This window comes from Cydia pomonella, chromosome 11 (assembly GCF_033807575.1).
Source record: "Cydia pomonella isolate Wapato2018A chromosome 11, ilCydPomo1, whole genome shotgun sequence".
NCBI lineage: Eukaryota > Metazoa > Arthropoda > Insecta > Lepidoptera > Tortricidae > Cydia > Cydia pomonella.
The window spans coordinates 16016170-16039315 of NC_084713.1; the positions used below are offsets into that span (position 1 = coordinate 16016170).

The 23146-nt window shown below is 38.2% G+C and overlaps 2 protein-coding genes across 2 annotated transcripts in view; one reads left to right on the forward strand and one right to left on the reverse strand.

Annotated features, from left to right (window-relative positions):
* Positions 1 to 23146, forward strand: part of LOC133522988 (uncharacterized) — a 172687-nt gene that overhangs the window by 109596 nt on the left and 39945 nt on the right. The gene's annotated exons all lie outside the window — the stretch shown is intronic.
* On the reverse strand, positions 7407 to 10353 carry LOC133522987 (uncharacterized). The gene is made up of 3 exons (XM_061858486.1): positions 9057 to 10353; positions 7660 to 8935; positions 7407 to 7582 (listed from the first exon to the last, which is right to left on the reverse strand). The coding sequence occupies exons 2-3, from the start codon at positions 8495 to 8497 to the stop codon at positions 7533 to 7535; spliced, it is 888 nt and encodes a 295-aa protein (XP_061714470.1). The 5' UTR covers positions 8498 to 8935; positions 9057 to 10353; the 3' UTR covers positions 7407 to 7532.

Here is a 23146-nt window from a genome sequence, read left to right on the forward strand (position 1 = left end):
TAAATGCAGTCCATTGCAATCACGCAGTCGTTTCACATGACAATCAATTACAGGAACAATTAACCCAGTTTTTTGAGCATGAATCTGTACCTCAACATAAACCAATGTCAATGGAAGAGCAACAATGCGAGAAACATTTTTTAGAAAACTTTTGTCCAGATTCTGAAGGAAGATTCATTGTTACTATTCCATTGAAGGAATCTCCTGATAGATTAGGGGATTCATACGATCGAGCGTTAAGCAGATTTCAAGCACTGGAACGTAGATTTAGTAGAAACCCATCTTTTAAAAAACAATACTGCGATTTCATGCAGAATATCCCTTTTTAGCACGGCTGTTGACTATGCTGGCCCAGTGATGATATTGAACCGAAAAGGTAGAGGTAGCAAGTTAATCAAAGCTTACTTATGCATTTTCGTTTGCCTTGCCGTAAAGGCTGTTCACATCGAACTTGTGACTGATCTGACCAGTGAAACATTCATGGCCGCACTGCACCGATTCATAGCCCGCAGAGGAAAACCTGCACATATTTACTCTGATAACGGTCGTTGTTTTGTGGGAGCCTGCACTGAATTATCTCGATTCCTTAAACAAAGTTCAAATCAAATAAGTTCTGATGCATCAAAAATAACAATAAAATTCCACTTTGCTTATAGTCCCCATTTTAATGGTTTAGCGGAGAGTGCAGTTCGGTCAGTCAAACATCATTTAAAGCGAATTATTTCTGGTACCAACTTAACCTATGAAGAACTGAATACCGTTTTAATTATGACCGAGGCAATTTTAAACGGAAGACCCCTCACTTCTTTATCTTCAGATCCTTCAGCCCTCACTCCGTCACATTTTTTGATCGGACGAACAGACACGTTGCTCCCATCTCCCCAGGCCCCTGAATCTGCTGCCATCTGCACCTTGTCACGTTACATGCGAGTTCAACGACTGAAGGCCCACTTTTGGCATCGATTTTACAATGAATACATTTCAGAGCTCCAAAAACGTCACAAATGGACCAAAGATGGAGGACAACTCAAATTAGGAGAAATGGTGCTTGTCAAGGACGACCGACTGCCTCCAAAGCAATGGTTACTGGGTCGAGTAACACAACTTTATCCCGGCACTGATGGAATATCCCGAGTGGCCGATGTACTCACCATGTCTGGAACTGTCCGGCGCGCCTTCAATCGCCTATGCCCATTGCCAGTAGAAGACAAGAGCTCGGTTCCTGGGGGCCAATATGTTAACGCCTCGTATATGTGTACCATGCATGAGACACACATACACACACAGCGACAGCAGCGCGGGCGCGGCCCACGCCCCACTCTTCATCTAACCAGCAACGCATACGTACATATAGTACTTACCTACCATGTAGTTTTTTTATTACTCATTAAAAGTGTAAAATTTTGGAAGCTCCTGCATTATTTCTCCACCTAAGTCCACCGCCCGTATCTGGAAGTCGCTCCTGCTTCTTCAGTGATATCTACTAAATATTTAGTTTGACATGTATTCCATTATTTCTTTTTAGTTTTCCTGTTTCTTTTGTTTCGTAGTTTTTAATTTGACGGTAATTTCGAATTTGTTTTTTTTTTTTTTTTTTTTTTTTTTTTGATAATTATTATTGACGTTTTATAATTATATGTGTGCATGCCAAATCATTGACGATCATAATGTAAATTCATATAGATTAACATAAGAATAATTTATACTGTAATTTATCATTATGAAAATAAATAAATCTAAATCTAAATCTAATATTATGGTACAATGACAGTTAGATACACAATCAGTCTCAAATTGGTTTTGTGATTACATTCTCCACGTTTGTAGTGCTTATCTGCTCCAGGCTAGACAAGGGGGTAGACAAAGCCGTTTTGGAGAAAAATATTATGTATAATAACACAATTTTTTGCCTTATATTCGCGAACTTATATTCGCGTGGTATAACCCGCTGTCTCCCGACGAAAGTTCGATATACTATTTATAACACCCTTGTAAAACCTCATATCGACTACCTCATCGAAATATGGGGTTCTGCCGCTGCTACACACTTAAAACCTATTCAACGAGCACAAAACAAACTATTGAAAGTTCTGTTTAACTATGACTACCTTACACCCTCTAACACTTTATACAAAAAAACTAGAATATTGAACATCAATCAATGCTATAAATACAATACATGTGTTCTAATACGTAAAATCTTGCAAAAAGACCTCCATATTCAAATATCCTTTAAAAAAAAACAGGACGTACAAAAAATTAAATTAAGAAATTGTAATAGTCTAATACTTCGTACGCCACGTACTAACTATGGCAAAAAAACTATTTTATATGAAGGAGCAAATTTATATAATAAGCTTCCAACAAGCATAAAAGACGCTAAAACTATGCCCACTTTCAAAAAATTACTAAAATCTTTTGTTACTAACCAAGTGCGCTCTGATGTCCGCAGCGCGCTCTAAGCCACTTCCATTCATCCTTAATCTGTGTACACTCTTATCGCTGTAAGTGTGCAGCACGCTCGGCGTAAACACATCAGCTAAGCATCAACTCACTGCATATTTTGTTAGTCTACCCACTAATGTAAGTATATGTATCGAATACTGTAGCGGAGATTTACTCTCAGGGGGATGTAATAATAACCTCGCTACATGGATCTACACATATACAAAGCACAACATAATATAGCTACTGCACCGACCATGAATTAACACTCGATGGGCGCACAATTCCATCTCCTCTCAATCTCGTATCTCTTTGTTATGAATGTAACCTCAACACTCTCGGGGAAAATTAGAAGGGCCCCAAGTCCCGTGGCTATTATCGGTGGATGCACGGCACAACTGAATCTCCACAAGAGAACTCATCGTGCATCCCGCAGACTTGTATACTCTCCTCATGCGATGAGTACTGAGGTGGGGACCATGTGGTCCCCGACGAGCCTCCACAACAACCCCTACAGCTCATCCATCAGCCTCCATAATTAACCTCCAGTAACTCAAACCGATAAACACCAGCCACCTCACTTGTTACATTCAAACTCGAGCTACACACAAAGAATATCAATCAATTCTTTAACTCAGCTCTTTCTCAGGGTAGTCGTTAACTCAAGGTCACTGCAATATCCATATATTATATATATATATATATAAATATCAGAATATAGATATGTTTCGCTTACCAAGAGTCTCCTGTACGCGATTGCACGCGCCACACCACCTGTTACCTCCCAGCACTCAGATCGCCTGTCTCCACTTGTACCCGCCATCTTTCTCCTCCCGTCTCCTATATCACTAGCCGACCTCGATCGTCAGTGTTACCAGTGAAAATTACGCTAAGAGTGACAGATATGATACATACCACAATAACAGACTTCGCGATCTCCGCGACACTCCCGAACGCGAGAAGATTATACAAGTAGCGTCATCAGCTGACGCGTCCATTCGGCTATTCGTTCTCTAGCCCAAATGGCAGCGTTCCGTCTTACTCTTGTCACTTCCTCTGGCCGTTCTTCCGTAACACTTGGCTCTCTCACTTCTGCCTCGTATGTATCAACAGCGGGAGCTTGCTCAGTATGCGTAGGACTACCATCAGAATCTAACACAGAAATTTCTTTCTCGGTTGCCGGTTCAGTAGGAATTGTTGACTCATCAATTTCTGTCTCAGGCTTGGGTGACACTATCGTTTCTGATGCCCTTATAGGTTCCATAGTTTTAACCATCTCCATAGGTACAGTTGATGTCTCTACCATCTCGTTGTCTTGTGATGGTGGTAGTGCATAATCCGTTGGGCCGTACATATCAGACTCTAACGGATACAGATGGGCTATGGATCTCGTAAACTCTGTATTCCCAACTACCACTTTGGCTGCTCGGCATTCACCATCACGGCTTCGGATTAAACTTACGATTTTGCCAACCTTCCAATTGATTCTATTTTTGGAATCATTTTTAATCTGTACAATGTCACCGACTTCTGGAGACTTCTTTGATATCACTCGCGGTTGTTTATGAGAGTGACTGAATCTGTCCCGCAGACTTGGTAGATATTGATTGGTGAACATCTCTTTATATTCGTTAAGAATCCTCTGACCCCTTTTCCAGCCTTCAACCAAGTCGACTTTGGTATTGGTGCCCTGTGAAGTTCCCTCACCAAAATCTGGGTTTATTTCTAGACACTGACCTAGAGATAGAAAATCAGCTGGACGCAGTACTCCCTCTGGGTCGGAACCCACTACAGTCAAAGGTCTTGTGTTCAATACGGCCTCAATCTCCTTCACTACTGTATGCATTTGACCGTCTGTTAATAAATGCTTGTCAAGTGTGCGCTTCAAGCAGTGCTTTACCAGTGCAACTAATCTTTCGTAAAAGCCGCCTTGCCAGGGTGCAAGCTGCGTGATGAATTTCCACTTGATATGTTTCTCCTGGCAGTATGAATGGATTAGTACTTCACTTGTCAGCTTGAACTGTAGTGCATTGTCCGATATCAATACTTTAGGTGGTCCTCTAGCCGCCACGAACCGCCGTATCGCTAGCAAGCACTCCTCAGCCGTCAAAGCCTTGACCAACTCCAAATGTACAGCACGAACTGCTAGACATGTCATAAGACAAATCCATCGTTTTTCTCTGCCTGTATTAGTTTCCACTAATACCGGACCCAGGTAGTCTAATCCAGTAAAGGTAAATGGAGAACTATAATTAACCCTTTCACTGGGGAGTGCAGGTGGTGGTGGCAGTTTGTAAGGACCTCCAGAATACTTCTCACACTGCAAACATCTCTTCAAAGCTTTCTGTACTTGAGCTCGCCCGTGAGGGATCCAATACTTTTCGCGTAATATACTTAGCGTGTGTGGGACCCCAACATGGTAGTTGTCTCTATGCGTTTTTAGTATAATCTGGGTTGTGAAGGGTGATTTCTTCGGAATCAGAATGGGATATCTCTTATCATATGATAAATTAGCATTCGCGAACCTTCCTTTACATCTTAAGATCCCATCTTCGTCTACAAAGAGACCCAAGTTTCGTGACAAACTGGTCACCTTTCCTGAGACTTCTTCTGAAAAGAATTTACCTTGTAACTTCTTTATCTCAGTCACTGTCTCTTCACACTTTTCTTCATCAGATGGGTTTTGCACAGAATCATGAAGTGCAGTGGCTGCAGAATTATCCTCCATTTCAGAAAAGTTAGGATCATTATCTTGGTCTTCATAGCCTTTCATTGTCATCTCTGGACCATCCACCGTGTCCAGAGCCCTCCCAGCCAAGCACATTTCTTCATACCTCTGCTCCTTAGGCCAATCATTTTGGTCTTGTAGAAGAAAATCTGGACCATGGAGCCATAGATCCTGTCTATGATGCCACAATTCTGGCCTGGTAGCTACGTCTGCAGGGTTTTCTTTTGAGTTGACATAGCGCAGCTCTGCACCCAAGATGTCCTTAATTTGCTTGATCTCATTGACTCTTCTCAATACAAATGGTGGAAGTAGCCTACTTGATTTGATCCAAGCAATAACAACTTGACTATCCGTCCACAAATATATCTTGCATATATTTAGGTCTATGTGGCTTTTAACATATCTCAGAAGTCTACTTCCTATGAGATACCCTAGCAATTCAAGTCTAGGAATTTTGAGATCACTCTTGTCTTCTGCTGGAGTTATTCTGGATTTGGACATGAGAAACGAAGTTGATACTTGCTTTCCAGTTATGACGCGTAGATAAACGACTGCTGCATATGCATCCATAGATGCGTCAGTAAAGCAATGTAGTTCATACTCCGTACATTCCGACTTTGATCCACTTGCAACATGTCTTGGCAATTCTACGTTCTTAACCACTTTTAAATTCTCAATTATGTTCCTCCATGATGTCAACAAGTCTTCAGGCAGAATCTCGTCCCATTTTAACTTCCTAGTGCAGATCTCCTGAAACAAGAGTTTTCCTGGTAGCATGAGTGGTGATACAAACCCGCATGGATCATACAGACGTGCTAGCACTCTCAGGACTCCTTTCTTTGTAATACCTCTGTCTGTGATCTCACTCTCAAAAGTTTCGTTATTCAGTTTGAGCCGTAAAGTGTCATTTTCCAAATTCCATATCAAACCGAGGATCTTCATTTCACTTTCCTGTTTTGCTCTCTTTAGCTTGGGAATCTTGTCTACAAAATCTTTGTCGTTAGACATCCAGTCTCGTATGTTCATTCCTAATTCTTTAAATGAGTTTGTAGTTTGAGCATACAAATTGAGAGCCTCTTCTCTTGATTGAACGGACGTCACTAAATTGTCTACATAACATTTATCTGCTATCACAGGAAGAAGACTTTTGTTAGTCTTTGAAATGTGATATCGAATTGTTGCCGCTAAGAGGAAAGGGCTCGATATTACTCCAAAGGGCACTCTGCAGAACCTATATTGCATGATATTGTCTTCAGATAGTTCCTTTTCTAAATCTTTGACCCAGAGAAACCTGGTCACATCCCTGTCCTCTTCTTGTAAACCAACCTGAAGAAAAGCCTTTTCAACATCAGCAGTGATAGCAATTTTCCCAATTCTAAATTTCAGTATTAAACCTGTAAGGTCTTCCAGCATATTCGGACCTCTGTATAAGCACTCATTCAAGCTTTTCTCGTTTTTCAGCTTAGCTGAAGCATCGTAAACCAGCCGACCCCTTTTTCCCTTCTGTTGAACCATATGAAAAGGTAGATAGTGAACTGGATGGTCAGCAGGAATGGTAGGATCCACAATTTCTATTATGTTAGCTTCAAGTTGTTCGTTTAAGATTTTCTCATACTCTGTCATGACTTCTTTATTTGATCTTCGTATTACACCCTTTAATCTTCCAAAGGCAAGTCCAAAGTTAGTAGGCAATTTTGGTGGATACTCTATCCACGGCCACTTGACCTGATACCTTCCTTCACTGTATTTGACAGTCTTGTTAAAGTGCTGGACGGCTTCTTCCTCACATGTAGTTTTTGGAGAATCACATATCCCGATGCTCTCAAGTGACCATAAAAATTTGACATCTATGGTACGCAGAGGAAGATCTGGTTCTGTAAAAAAGTCTTGATTGATTTCATGGCACTGGCAATATGTAGCCACTGATAGAGTCTCCCCTTCCCTGCTGTTAGTAGCACTTCCTGCGAGGAACCAACCAAAATCAGAATCCACAAGAAAGGTATTATTTCCCAAATCAACACTCTTTCTGATAAATGAAAAGTATAAATCATTTCCAATCAACATATCAATGCCTTCACCGGTAGAAGCGTCGTCAGCCAAGATATCTATCATTGGTGACTCTACCTTAGCCATAGGTATCTCTGCGGTGATGTATGGGACTATATTCACTCTAATCAATCTTTCAACATTACGTTTACTCACTACAGTTACTGTTGCATATGGGCATGACATTTCTCTGGGCTTCTCTGATCCAAATGTATAAATCATCAAACAATCTTCTCCATCAGGTTTGATTCGTAATAATTTTGCTATTCTATTTGTAATGTAAGATCGTTGACTTCCACAATCAAGTAAAAGCCTAATGCTCAGACTTCTCCCCTCCGTTGTCTTTACTTGGGTTACTGCTGTCTGTAAGAAATTAGATGGCTTATTTAACTGTACATTAACTGAAGTCATGTTTGAAAGAACCATATCACTATCCTTACCCCTCTGCACCTTCTGCCGGCAAAGGGCTCTATTATGCATCCTAGAGCAATGTACACATTTCCTCCTTCTGGTACACTTGGAGGCACGGTGTCCTATTTGGAAGCACACATAACACCTATCTTTAAGCTTCCCAATCCTCTCCTTATATGTGTTAAATTTGGTACAATCCTCGCTGTAATGTTCTTCATTGCAAAATATGCACATTCTCTTAGGGCGTTTCCGGTTAGGTTGAGTTGAAATTGCTTCCCTTTTCTGTTGCCATTTCCTTTTCTTTACAGCTCCAATTTGTAGTGTTGCTGTAGAAGCAGGTGTACTCATCTCCGTTATGTCACTGGACTTTACTGGAACCACAGAACTCTCCATGTTTGTAACAGCTGAACTCTCCATAGCTGTTATTACGGCATCCAAAGCCTTCCGGATTGCAGCAAAGGAATCATCGGTTGACGAAAGCCACACTTGGTATACCACTCTTGATGGAAATTTATTAAGTATGATAACTCTAAGGTAACTAGCATCCACTTTCTCCCCTAAAGCCTCTAATACCCTCAGGTGCTTCTCTATGATATTCAGAGTGCGCCTACAATCTTCGGGTGAATCCTTCGCCACAGCAAGATTTTGCAAAGCATCGTTGTGAGCATCAATGACCTTTGTAGGTTTACCAAAGCGGCTATTGAGAATGTCTACCGCAATCGGGTAATTCATGTTAGTCGTTTCCAGACCCTCAACTGCTTGTAGGGCTGGTCCCTCTAATGAGGCTAGTAAGTATGAAAGCTTTTCAACGTTGGCAATGTCCTTACTATCAACATTAGCCGCGAATTTATCCCAAAAGTGTTCCATTTTAGGATGTCACCATTATATTTCCCTAGCTCTAATTTAGGCAGACGCGTTCTATGACCATTTTCTACTTCATGGCAGTATAATTTTACCGCGACTTCTAGTTCGGTCAGGGTGTCCTCGGCTTTTATTTGCATATCCCGGCATTCATTGCAGAAATCTTCTTTTATGTCCGTCGCCCCAGACAAATATCTGTCTAAATCTGATGTGAGCGATGACAATCTATTCTTAACGTTAATTCTTATGGCAATTACCCTGTCCTTTGCAACACCAGTCTCAATGCTGTTAAGGGCCTCGGCGGCTCCCTTTAACGCTTCCGCTAGCCTTTCTAGGCGCAATTGTAATGTGGAAAGCAGAAAGTCCATTTTGAACGCAATGCGAGCTACCGATATATTTTATTTTTAAATCTTCTGTGAATCTTGCATTGTGCTTGATGCTAATCTGCAATTAAATGCGTATACTTGAAGTCGAGTTTAAGTAGCATAAAAGTTTGTTAGTTCTTACATGAAAATGTAACTACTTTATTACTTCATAATGGAGTCGCCTTAAATCTATTACTTACAACGGTTTATATAGCAGTCCACTTCCACTCTTCGGCACTCCTTAATTAAGTAATTGCACACTTTTATTCGTTTTTACTTCTATATCAAACTTTTATCACAAATCACAATTCACAAAAACGGGTAAGCTTACAAAACTAATAAACCATAACCAAACCATAGACTAATTTCTAAACTTCACTCTATCTTAAATATTCTCTACACGACACGACCAATCGATCCGTCGGTCTGTCATACCGAATATCTAACCGTTCCGTACCAAACACAATAAATATTCCGTAACGTAAATAATGTCCATGGGGAAAATAATATACAAGTAAATGTTTCAATATATATTTTCCTCGTTACACAATAAAAATAATGTTGTAGTAATAAAATTAACGAGAAAACGTGCGCTGAGTGACAAATTTACTAAATAAACTTGCACATGAATTTGACCGAAAACGTAAACATTGGCGTGTTTCTGAACGTGGTCAGAGACTAAATTCAGTGTCGCTAGAGTAAAAAGCGTAATTACCGCTCCCGTATAAATTATTTTCAAACACGGTATATATTATACGGTATATTATAACACAACCTACGCAAATAAATGCTGATTAATATGAAATAAAAACAAGAATTCCTCTGTCTGCCGGTTCACCGTGTAAAAAACTCGCGATATGCACATTCTCTTCATGGCTTGGTAATATTACTGTCTATGTGTACGCACCACAATGGGTCATAATTATCCCATGTGTACGCACCGCCATGGGCATACCCAAACCAAAAAAAATCCAGTACCATAAGGAATGTATTTCAACATTGAGTACAACTCTCATCATTCCAAACACGTGAACCGCAACTGACAGATTTTTAAGCAACTCCACCAAAACATGTAGCGGAGTTTTACTCTCAGGGGGATGTAATAATAACCTCGCTACATGGATCTACACATATACAAAGCACAACATAATATAGCTACTGCACCGACCATGAATTAACACTCGATGGGCGCACAATTCCATCTCCTCTCAATCTCGTATCTCTTTGTTATGAATGTAACCTCAACACTCTCGGGGAAAATTAGAAGGGCCCCAAGTCCCGTGGCTATTATCGGTGGATGCACGGCACAACTGAATCTCCACAAGAGAACTCATCGTGCATCCCGCAGACTTGTATACTCTCCTCATGCGATGAGTACTGAGGTGGGGACCATGTGGTCCCCGACGAGCCTCCACAACAACCCCTACAGCTCATCCATCAGCCTCCATAATTAACCTCCAGTAACTCAAACCGATAAACACCAGCCACCTCACTTGTTACATTCAAACTCGAGCTACACACAAAGAATATCAATCAATTCTTTAACTCAGCTCTTTCTCAGGGTAGTCGTTAACTCAAGGTCACTGCAATATCCATATATTATATATATATATATAAATATCAGAATATAGATATGTTTCGCTTACCAAGAGTCTCCTGTACGCGATTGCACGCGCCACACCACCTGTTACCTCCCAGCACTCAGATCGCCTGTCTCCACTTGTACCCGCCATCTTTCTCCTCCCGTCTCCTATATCACTAGCCGACCTCGATCGTCAGTGTTACCAGTGAAAATTACGCTAAGAGTGACAGATATGATACATACCACAATAACAGACTTCGCGATCTCCGCGACAGGAAGGATTACCAAATTGGATTTCATTTGGATGATTGTTTTGCTGAAAACGGATAACAACTGTATAAAACACAAATCAAAAATATTTATTAAAACGATTTGATTTGTTCCACACAACTAGTCTAGTCGACAAGTTAAAAATGGTCAAAAATACAGATTACTATTCCTAAAAATACGTGTGTTACCTCATTGCTTTCGGAATGATGTATAATAAAATATATTCGAAGCGCTTATTAGCACGCAAAAAAAAATCAAAACTTAGACAAAAAATGCGGAAAAAGATATTTCTGTTTATGTCAATATCTCTAAAAGTATTCATAGGTATTTAAGAATATTATCGAAGAGGAGGAAATTTCTAATGAAAACTTTTAGTACAGTCACGTCTGAAAATATCGGTGCGAAAAATGTGTCAAAAATATGTATACACTACCTTAATATATGGGCAATAACGTCGTGTATACATGTTTTTAGCACTTTTATCGTATCGATATTTTCAGACGTGACCGTACACGAGTGGACTATTTTGTATATCATAATTACGAAAAGAAGGTCAAAATCAATGAAGTCGATTTGCATACCCGACTGGCATCCGATAATGACATACCCTTTATTATTACATACGAGGAGATTGTTTCGTCTTGTCACATACATTAACGTTTCCTTCCGTTGATTATTTTTAACCCTTTGAAAGCTATGTTTATCGTGTGCGGCACGGCGTCATGAACCTTGTCGCAATGTACAAAGGTTGGGTTGATATTATTCAGTGGACGTTTTTGTAGGTTATTTTTACCTTCCTATTTGCGACGACCAGTTTGGCCTAGTGGGTAGTGACCCTGCCTACGAAGCTGATGGTCCCGGGTTCAAATCCTGGTAAGGGCATTTATTTGTGTGATGAGCATGGATATTTGTTCCCGAGTCATGGGTGTTTTCTATGTATTTAAGTATTTATAAATATTTATATATTATATATATCGTTGTCTATGTACCCTCAACACAAGCCTTATTGAGCTTACTGTGGGACTTAGTCAATTTGTGTAATAATGTCCTATAATATATATACAGTACCCCTAGTGTAAATAAATTCGATTTCGAAACGTGACGTACGCGTTTGCGTTTAGTCTCATTTTGTATTGGATTTAGAAAGAGCGCGCCAAGCGGGACGTTTTGGAAACTCAAAATCCTATACAAAATGAGACTTAATTCGTCACGTTATGATGTCGATTAAATTTACACTAGGGGTACAGATCTCACAGCGTAAAAAGAACATAACTTCCACGAATCGGAGACCACTTTATCAATATAAAGCTGGAATCTAAACTATAGATAACTGCCGAAACTTCATAACATAATTAAAAACTCTGTAATCGATTCTGCGGCAGAGTAACTTAGCACTTAACTCAAACTTAACTCTTGACCGTAAATTGTAAGTTATCCTACAACCCCTTATGCAAGTTTAGCGCTCCTTATTTAAGTTATGAAAGTTACAGCTGAAACAGCAAATTTGTTGCCTTTTTGCTTAATGATTTAAGTAAGCAACTGCTGGTGGAGATAGCAAATAAATTACTACTTTTAGGGCATCTTTTATATTTATTTGGGCAGTTTTAAGCGTTCTTTAGAACCGGATTTTTTTTTAATATCATAAACCTTTTAGATGCTGCCGACTTAATCATAAGATGTATGGCTTATAAAATAAATGAGATTAAAAAAAACCTTTTAGATGAAGGCCTTATTTAAGGTGCGCAAATCTAAAAAGTTTCTTGACAACTTGTGATAACAAAAATCGCTTTCACTCATAATAAAATGAGAATTTTTAAGATGTAATCACGAAACTGGATGACATTTCCAATTCAGTTAGTTAGTCTACAAGGTATGGAGAAAGTGGAGGGGAGGGTGTTAAGACTAACGGCCCGATTCGTTCTTAAAGTCAAATATTAGGTCTAGATGCGATATGAATCGGATATGTCAGTGTCAAAAGTGACGTTTCTTCACACACACACGAACTATACTATATTGTGGATAATTTTTCCAAACTTGTGCGTTTAAGTAAGTAAGCTAAAGGAGTTTAGATGATGTAAATAATAGTTTTGATGGTATAACTTTTAATATTTTCGGGAAATCGTGAACACACATTAAAACAAACTGCGTCGAAACGGAAATAAAGATTACAAATTAAATTCATAATAGACCAGGTTAAAATATAATTATGTTTTAATATATTTTGAAGATAATGCGTTTTTTTTAGTTAAGTGCTATTGCTATTTTGTTAAAATCGTTTAAGTAAGCATGAAAGACAATCCTAATACCTAGTTAATTATTTGTCAACGTTTTTGGTCCATCTTGTATAGAACTCTGGATAACTTAGTCGCTGCCAATGTGTGTCTTTACCCTTTACTGACCACGATTCTAACTCCATAACCGAAACACGTTGCACAGACACCGCATCTGTTCCGAAGTTCGGGCAGCAATAAATCTAACGTCGGCAGTCTCGAGAGGCAGCCAACCTTCCGCTCAGTTCTGACCCACTTACCAGATGTTCTTTTGTTTTCCTTTTAAATAACAGAACGTGATTTGCACAGTTTTGATGTATAGGGCTAAATCACTTTTTGTTGGGAGGTCCCCGATATAAGTTGCGAAGTTTTTTTCTTAAGAGTCACACGAACTTAGCCTCCGCTATACAATCAAGGTTACGCTCTCATTTTAAAACGATATGGACTTCTTGAGTTTTTGAGTTTCTCCCAGTCAAAATAAGCACCACGACAAAAGATTCACAGCCTTATTCGAAGTACACCGAGATCAGAATGACATCTAAATGCATTTTAGCTCGTACTTGTCCGTACATGTACTTAGTAACGCGAGCGAGAAGCACCTAAGTGACCTCGTTCTGATATCAGTGAACGTCCGAATTGATGAGTCTTTTGTCGTGATGCTTATCAAACAATCATCTGGGTTAAAGCTTAAAAGGCTCGTAGACCTTCTTCTTCAATTAGGTTTAAATTTGAAAAAATATCAACTAGGGTTTTACACGACGGATCTGAAATGTATGGGAAGATCCAGATCCGGATAATTTCATACATTTCGGATCCGGATTGCAAACCCTAATATCAACCGTATGCTTATAACGGTATCCAGCTGCCGAATGAGCTACATCAATATTTACTGTACAAAACGTATTTGAAAGGTTTCACAGCACCATGCCGACAAACGCAATAAAATTGCATTATGTCATTTCAACACGATGTGAGCGTTTAAGCAGCGTGAGCAATAACAATATTTTTTCAAGTCATGGAATGGGTCAATAATAACCGGAATAAAATATATCTGTATTAAAGTGGGCAATAAAGAGTATTTGTATTTATGTTTAACTTTTAAAGGGAGGGTAATAATTAAATAGTTAAATTCATAAGGCTTTACCAAAAAGTGAGTCAGTGCCTTCTTCGAGTTCTTAGAATGATGCCGCGGATTTACGAAGCTTACCTATTTTTACTACTTAATCTGTTGGATCAGTGATCCAAAATTAAACTTTTTTGGCCTCCGACACAAGCCAGCGGCCCTTTTTTCGGTCCTGTGTGACGTCTTGGCAATTTTTGACTCAGAGTTAGCGCAGATTCGCCTCCACCTTATCGCTTTAGTGACATCTAGGGCTTCCTACAGGACCCAGGTATGTTCTTTTCACATTCCGATATTCATGTCTCAAGTCCTAGCCAACGGAGTATATTTATGCAAGCATTAGGTATTCCTAGGTATTTATACTTTACGCATTAAAAAAATTATTGTTAAAATCGGGATGAAATTAAATTTTCCGCAAAATCTGATTTCGTGCAGGTTGCCTTAAAAAGTTTAAGCCTATTTCCATCTATACCGCTACCACCGTTTTTGTTATTGACATATTCGCATACGTCTACGTGACTTAATTTCTATGCATCTCGCTCGTACTCATTAGTACGTATATATTAGTGCAAGCGAGATATTTAGACCAGCGTTAGGTTGCGGACCCGGGTATGTCCTTAAACTACGTCCAAAAGAGGAATGTGGGCAATGTGAATGTCATCTCGCCTTGTGTGGTAGGGCACAGCACAGCAGATGTCATTCCAGATCTAGAGCAGAGCCCAACTGGGCCAGCCACCTTACAGAAAACCGCAGCCAAATAACACTTGACCCTACTCATAGTGTTGTGTTCCTGCCGGTGAGTAAGGTTGCCAGAGCTCAACGAGGGGGGTGGGGTTAGGGTCGGCAACGCGCATGTAACGCCTCTGGAGTTGCAGGTGTACATAGGCTACGGAGACTGCTTACCATCCGGCAGGCCGTATGCTTGTTTGCCACCGATGTAGTATAAAAAAAAAAAAAGGTTAACACCACGCTGAGTCAGTCGGGACCATTTCGAGGCTAATATGTATGGTGTCATGTAATGTAAAGTTATGTATAAGTTTGGTTTTTGTTCCTCTTTTTTATCTGTATAATTTCATTTGACGATATTTCATTCGATTATTATTAGATTTGCCACGAATAACCTATTTCTATTTCTAAAACTGGTGGTAGTCATACTGATGTTTAATTCAAACGCGGCGTGTGAGTGGCTAACTAGCATAGAATCTTGCGCTTTTAGACAGCTAGAAGTGAAAAACTATGTGTGACCAACTGAACTACTGAACGAGAAGGCTCAAACGGCCTCAACCGTTAGAAAAACGCAGTGAACTCGTATGGGGCAGCCTCTGCACTAACGAATGCGTGAACACGTTGCCAGCCAATTTGCTGAATGCTCTCAAACGTAACTGCAACATTACTGCACAGATATTTGCACTATACACCATGTTTTTTTTTAATTTCCGTTAATTTCAAGAGTGAATTCCTGAGCTTAAATGAAGTAACTTTCTCAAAGACACCGGTATTCTAATTAACTCTATTTAAAGTCTGAAGCCTGAGAAGGAGATACTTAATCAATAATTTAATCTTATAAGGCCCTTACGAGCGTATCCATTGGACTTAGGGTCTGTTTACATATTGATTAGTGTTTAGTACGAGTGTGTACATTTGATACTAAACGTAATTCTTATCTCGGACAATTGATGTTCGAAATGACATTGATATGTCACAGTTTTCAATTGTTTTGTTGAATTAAATGTAATGCCCGTGTTACAACAACGCTATATGCAACATTTAATTACTTTATATAAAACTTAAAATCTAAATCTAAAAATAAATAAAACTAATCTTAAAATTAATTTAATTATTTATTTTAAGATTAGTTTTATTTATTTTTAGATTTAGATTTTAAGTTTTATATGTATCACATTCAAAATATCAAAAATAACAAAAAAATATATGAATATTGCTTTATATAAACAATTTTTTTATAAATTAACTATGCCATTTAGTTTCCTTAAACGTACTTACCCATACCCTGGAGTTAACGGAATTCGATAAAAACACGGTGTATATGGCGTATTCAAATGCGCTACGCAGTTACTATTACTGTTAAAATCACACAGGTAGTTAATGGTTACGGCCTTGTTCAGCATTTATGTTAATACAAGCAATGTATTCATGTTTGATAGTGTGATTTCTGCACTACAACACAACAAATGTGTGTAACAACAAATGATCGACATGTGATGTTCGTTCAGCTTTCAATGGGATCTCCCGTTGGAGAAAAATGACACGTTTGTATTATTCACAACAATATTACACCTGTGACTTCAGAAACGGCAAAATCCGTTAGGTTTTTTAACAAGTACTTGTTACTACCGTAAAACCACCATAATATAGTTCAATACTACAACTATGAGCCACAACTTTTATATGTAATGTGTTTTATAAGTAAAATTAGTGTATCAACACTAATTTTACTTTCTCTTTTTGTCTGTGTCTTTTCTTCCATTAAAGAAAATATTTAGCCCTTGAACTGTGACGTTCAAATAGTACACGTATTTAAGTCCGTTAAATTCAAGGGCGCATTCTTGAGCTTAAATTCATTCTCAAATAAACCGATATTCTAATTTTGGACTATAGGTAGTAGGGTGATTTTTCAGTAGGTACTTGAGTACTTAACAAATATAGGCTGCCAGCGATGATTTCTCTGTTTATAGGCGCTTTTTGCTAATCGTAATAAACGCGTAAACATCTACAAGCGTAGCGCGTAGCTCGTACTGGCAGTGAATGCGTTTTTTAAGTCACTGAAGAACTCGCACTTTGCTCAATGTCACATAAAATGTGACGTTCTACGGGTAAAGGTCGACCCTATGGCGGTCGTCGCTTATGCTGTTATTAACGACACTTTATATGGCTCTAACGTGTGGATGTCACAAATCTAAATTACGTTTACATAAAATGTGATGTCACTCTTATTCCATTAAGGGGCTCCCTAGCGCGAATGACCTTCGATCGGAATCCCATAGTTTTCTAATATTTTTTGTAGCTTATCATATTAACAGCAACGGCTTTAAGCAATATAGTATCCCAATTTTAACTTCAAAGTACACTGTCTTCGAGATATTTGGCATCGAGAACGATTTTAGGCCAAAAAACTGGTTTTCTAGCCATAACTTTTGTGTTAATTAGTTTTAAATTAAAATCTCTGACCAGTTTTTAGAGACGTCAAAGGCGAACCAAAGTATGTTGATTTGGTATATGTAAGATCCTTCATAGCAATCGAATAATGAAAAAAGTGTTTGTTTAAGACAATATGAAAAAAAAGTATTCCACCAGAATGGAGATAAAAAATTGAAGAACCGATAGTCGATTGTCTTATAATTCTATCTGTAGTGCAAATGTAGGAATAACGACTCAAAACTTGTCAAAAAACGATGAAAACTGCGGGGAGTCCCTTAAGTATGTATTAGGTACGTAGAGATAAGGTTTGACAGTCGCTCACACGGGCAAAACAAGGCCTTGTCGTTTCAACAGAAATGATCCATTTTAAACGAAATTTTCTTATTAATGGACTTATCTAACATCAAAGTTTTCACGTTTAACTGAATAATATTCCATAAATGTGCTTTCATTTATAAATTTTCAGAAAATCGCCACTTCAATTAATAATGAAAGCATTTTCCTGGCGAATATTATTATTTGATGGACCGGATCCATAATTCAACTACAATTCGAATAATGAAAGCTTGGCGGAATAGAAAAATATTACTGGGTTTTATTTTTACGAGATGGTCCAAATTATCGGAGTGAGCGAAAATTTCGTTTCTATCTGTCATTACAATAGATTTTTCCTTTTCGATTTTAGTTTATCGATGAACGATAGTCATCTTGGCTACGGCCCTTTAACCGTACCACAACTTGGTACTTGACGTTTACTTTAGCGACTGCGTAAACTCGAGCGCTGTCTCACTCACACTCTGGAGCTTTAAACGTAACCTTAGACTAACACACAAGCAATTTTTTTTAGAAATTCAGAGCCTAATCTTCATATTCATATTCATATTGTTGTTCAGCGGAGATCTAGTGGTTAGTTCAGTTGATGGGCGAAGAACAGAAAGCCGTCTTGGTGATGACATTGTATTTAATAATTAACTGCACAGAAATGTACTTATGCACTTAAACATGGCGACAGATTGCCCGACCGTCGAGAACGGAGTAAGCGTTAGAACAAATGCATGAATTGGAGTTGCCAACACATGTCACGGAATATATTGTGAGCATAGAGACTGCTCTATGTTCACTAAATACCTGAATTCAAAATGGATCCGACCATAATGAGATAATTCCCATACAAAAAGAAATATCATATATAAATAAATAAATATTATAGGACATTATAACACAAATTGACTAACGGCCCGATTCGAAGAATGATTAAGACACGTTTAAGATCTTGGAAAGATCTTAAAAAAATTGATAACTAAACGACATGTCAAAATTGACGTTTATTTCGATTCCGCTGTGATCCCAATAAGATCTATCTACGATATTTCTAACGTCAAAGTAACATTGGTTGCCCGAATCGAGCTGCTTCTGTCAATTATACGACATATAAACGATATCTAAATGAGAACTTATCTAAACCAGAACTTATTGTTATCGTATCTTATTCTTCGAATCAGGCCGTAAGTACCACAGTAAGCTCATTAAGGCTTGTGTTGTGGGTAGGTACTTAGGCACATCACATACAAACTATTTATTTAGTCCAATCACAAAAAATCAGATCATATTTGAATTTATTAATTGATTTTCGAGATCCAATCTCTGATTTTTTTAATTCGTGTGTGATTTGATGTACCTTAATCTCGTCGCTTGCACTGAGCCCTTGCGTGTCCAGCGCCCGCCGCCATATTGGATTACTGACGGAATCTGCTGACACGCCGCGGTCTGTCACCGCCTTTCCCGCCAACGTTTAGTTTCCGGTCGCGCTCCTTTGTTCCGGTAAATTGATATCTTTTTTTTTATTTGTTCATATTTTTTGGTTTTATTTTTTGTGTAAGCCGATACTTGTTACCTAGAATCGCTTCAATTTATTTTTGCTTTGAAAAGCTACGGTAATTAGGATTTCCCGGTACTGGTTTTAATATAACAACAGCCCGATTAGCCAACATGCGAATCGTTAAAGCTCCGTAGCGTAGTCATCTCTCTCTATCACTCTTCCATATTAGTGCTACAGTATGCTACGGAGCGTTAACGGTTGGCATGTTGGCTACGCGGGCTGTACGGGAACCGGAAATTCGCGGCGGGCGGCGGAAATTGGTTATCACTGTACAAAATCGGTACCTTAAACCATTTTTTATACCACGTCGGTGGCAAACAAGCATGCGGCTTGCCTGTGAGCAGTCACCGTAGCCTATGGATGCCTGCAACTCCAGAGGTGTTACATGCACTTAGCCGACCCAAATGAAAAAGAAGTTTACACAATAAATCAAAACCAGCTTACACAATAATACCTTTAAATATTAAAAATAATAATGACAGTGTTGCCCGAAACGTTAATGCAATGAACCAATATTGGCAATTAACCGTTACAAATTGAACCGTGAACTGTAACCGTCCGTTACGGTTTACGGTTCAATTTATAATGGTTAATGTTAATTGTAACGAACGTTCGGCCAACACTGAATAATGAACACTTATAGCAGAGAATTCGTTTGATTGAAAGGGCATTACATAAGCAGATTTTCGAGACAAATTATTTTCTTGCCGTCGTCAGTCTTATACAAAAAATCTCTGTAATCCTGAATTTACTAGAGTCTTAACCTAATGATCTGTCCATCTCAATTGTATTCGAGTGATTATTGAATCGTTATAACTCCTGACAGAATACGACCTAAGTCTGATAGATGAACATTTTTTGCCATACGTGGCCTAAAATAGGCATAATAACATCGAATTCGGTTTTATAATGACTAATGACATTCAAAATACGAACATCACTGAAAAACAAAGGGCTTTGATTTTACCTATATACTCGTATATCCTAATATCAGTCAAGATAACGCTTTATCCGAAATGAAATATCAATTGCAAAAAAAATTGACAAATCTCGCATGCTACTTGGTGTTGAGCTGCCATATTGTTCAATCGGTTCAATAGGGTTGTTTCCAATTTTTTGAAACGCTTGTATTACGTTCTACATTAACTAAAAGTTGCCCTAGAATTCAACTTTTACACTAAAAACGGCTTTAAATATGTTAAATTAACAAAATATATTTAGACAAATGCTTTCGCGCCCAAAACGCTCTTTGAAAATTGTGTGACGTCACAGTTTACAGTTTGACACATAACTACATACATACGTATAAGATACAAACTCAACAGTGTCAATCTGAGAGTTGTGTCGTCATCAGAATCTTCAATGACGATTCGAGTTTGGTCACGTGACGTGTGCCAAAAGATATTTTAAATTCAATATTTACAAAAATATGGTCATTACAGGTCCCCTAAAAGTAGTTTTACATGTTCTTATTATCCAAAAGAATTTATTGGGATACAATTCTGCCCTAAGATTTGTAGATGGAAACAACCCTATTGAACAATATGGCAAGAACGATTCAAATTTTTCTCTGAATTAAGAAATAACTACAGTTGCGTGACATGCGTGATAAAAGTTTACATTTACCACAATCTGAGACTCAGTTCATCTTGTCGAGAAAATTAGTTTGTTTTTTGTTTACCAATAGAAACTTAACTGTCGCAACACTGCTGTGTGAAATGAGCGATCATTTGTCGCTCGATCAATCAGTGTATAATGAGCGAGCGATATTTCGAAGACGCTACCTGATATATCTACGACAGAGCAACGATGCCGCAATACCGGTCTTAACATGCTGTTCCTGAACACATAATAGAGAGCTGTATGTAGATATATATATAACGAATAGTATAAATTGCTTTTCATTGTTTTGCAATTACATAAACTACCTACAATTTAATTTGAAATGATAAAAATATGCAATACCTACGAACCAAAAGAGTGTCCAATTTTCTTCAACTCTTCAAAGCTGCCGTATTTTGCACGTGCTTTTCTAGGAATACCCGCAATTTGCCGGTCAAATCAGCGGAATAAATTTCGTTATGAGCGAGCAACAGCGTAAATGTTCTTCCCCTTTGGCCTACGCAGGGCCCGTCAGCACCAGATGTTGCGGATATTCCAAACTGTCCGGTTAATATCGGCCGCGTGGCGCTGACGTTGTATTAAACGATGGATTCACCTTTAGGTACCCGCTTTCAGGCCGAAAGTGTCAGGTAAATTAAGTTTCCGTGGAAGATATTTATGTATTTATTGCATTGTAGAAGGAGAACTAAATTACATTTTATTTTTATAGATTAACGGCCCGGTTCAAAGAATGATTAAGACACGTTTAAGATCTTTAAAAGATCGATAACTAAACAATATGTCAAAATTGACGTTTATTTCGATTCCGCTGTGATCCCAATAAGATCTATCTTATGGAAGGTAGAGGCAAGGAATAGAATATCCATAGGCAGAACTGTTGCAAAAGTGTCCAGCTGTCAGCTAGAAATAATAGTTCCAAATCTCTCCAGAGTAGCGCTAGAGTAGCTAAGGACCCAGGCGTTATTGACGGAGTGAAGTGCGCTGTCTATGATTCGTTTTTTTTTCAAGTATTCTAGGTATTGTAGCGCCACCTATTTATGGTTTTTTGTCAGACATTTCTGGTACATGGAGATTCTATTCCTTAACTCTACCTTCCATAATCTATCTACGATATGTTTAACGTCAAAGTGACATTGGTTGCCCGTATCGAGCTGCTTATGTCAATGATACGACATATAAACGATATCTCAATGAGAACTTATCTAAACCAGAACTTATCGTTATCGTATCCCATTCTTCGAATCGGGCCGTAAGTTTGCAAATATGCTTGCACCATCTGGTCAATATGTGTATGCCTAATGGCTAAACATAGTGGTACCTTGTTTATACAATTGTATGATCTATGAAAGCCTACATTTACAAATAAATATACTATTTATGATTTATTCTAAACGACATAATAAGTAGTGTCGTAATATTTTAATGGAACTACTTAATTCAATAAATAAGTGACCTGATTTCATTCTTTTGCTAAAAGAGGGACCCAATATTATGTTTAGAAATAAAACACTACTTAGGATCACTTTGAAACGTTTTTTTAATAATGTCTGTATAATAAACATTTATATTATAGACTGGCAAATCACGTTTGTTGGTAGAAAAGGCGAAACATTTCAAATATTTAGGCGAGAAAAAACGACGTCCACGAAAAAAAACATCGCGCCATTTGCAAATTGGTTTATGTTATATTATTGGTAAATTGGTTTGCCAGATAATAGTTTTGTTTCTTTTTTCAAATAATATGCATTTTATTTGCTAAGTATCATACGAACAACAAAGTAAATAAACATATACCTAATACGTTTTTTAGGAGTTAATAGTTTATTGGATTAAACTAAAATAGTTTTACTACATGACCGACTCTATTGTAAGAATATGTTTAGACACGACGTATTTCTTCCATGACAAACGTCGTAGGTATGATCTCGTTATATCTATTTCAAAGTTTTTTCGAGTACGCCCTACGGATATGTAATAATAAAAAAATAAAAAAAATTGCACCATCAACTTCGCTAATTTTCATATTTCAGTGGCAATTTGCACCGCGCATGATGACGTATAAAGTAATTCAATATGGCGGCGCCGCCATGGCCGCAGGCGTGTCATAACCTCAAAATCGCATTAGGCAACAGATTACCGTTAAATTAACCCAATGTCGTTATGCACGGATACCGGTTCTGGCGTGGCACCCTGTGGGCACTGAAATGGTGGTAATTTTATAACGGTGCGATTGGCTGTAATAATTAAAATTTACTGTTTGATTGAAATGTTGAATTTTTTACTATATAGTGCAGGAAAAGGGATGTATATTCAATGTAGGTATTCTTGTTTTTTCTAGACTTAGGTTTACTTATTTATTTTATAATACAGTAGAGATTACTTAAAGA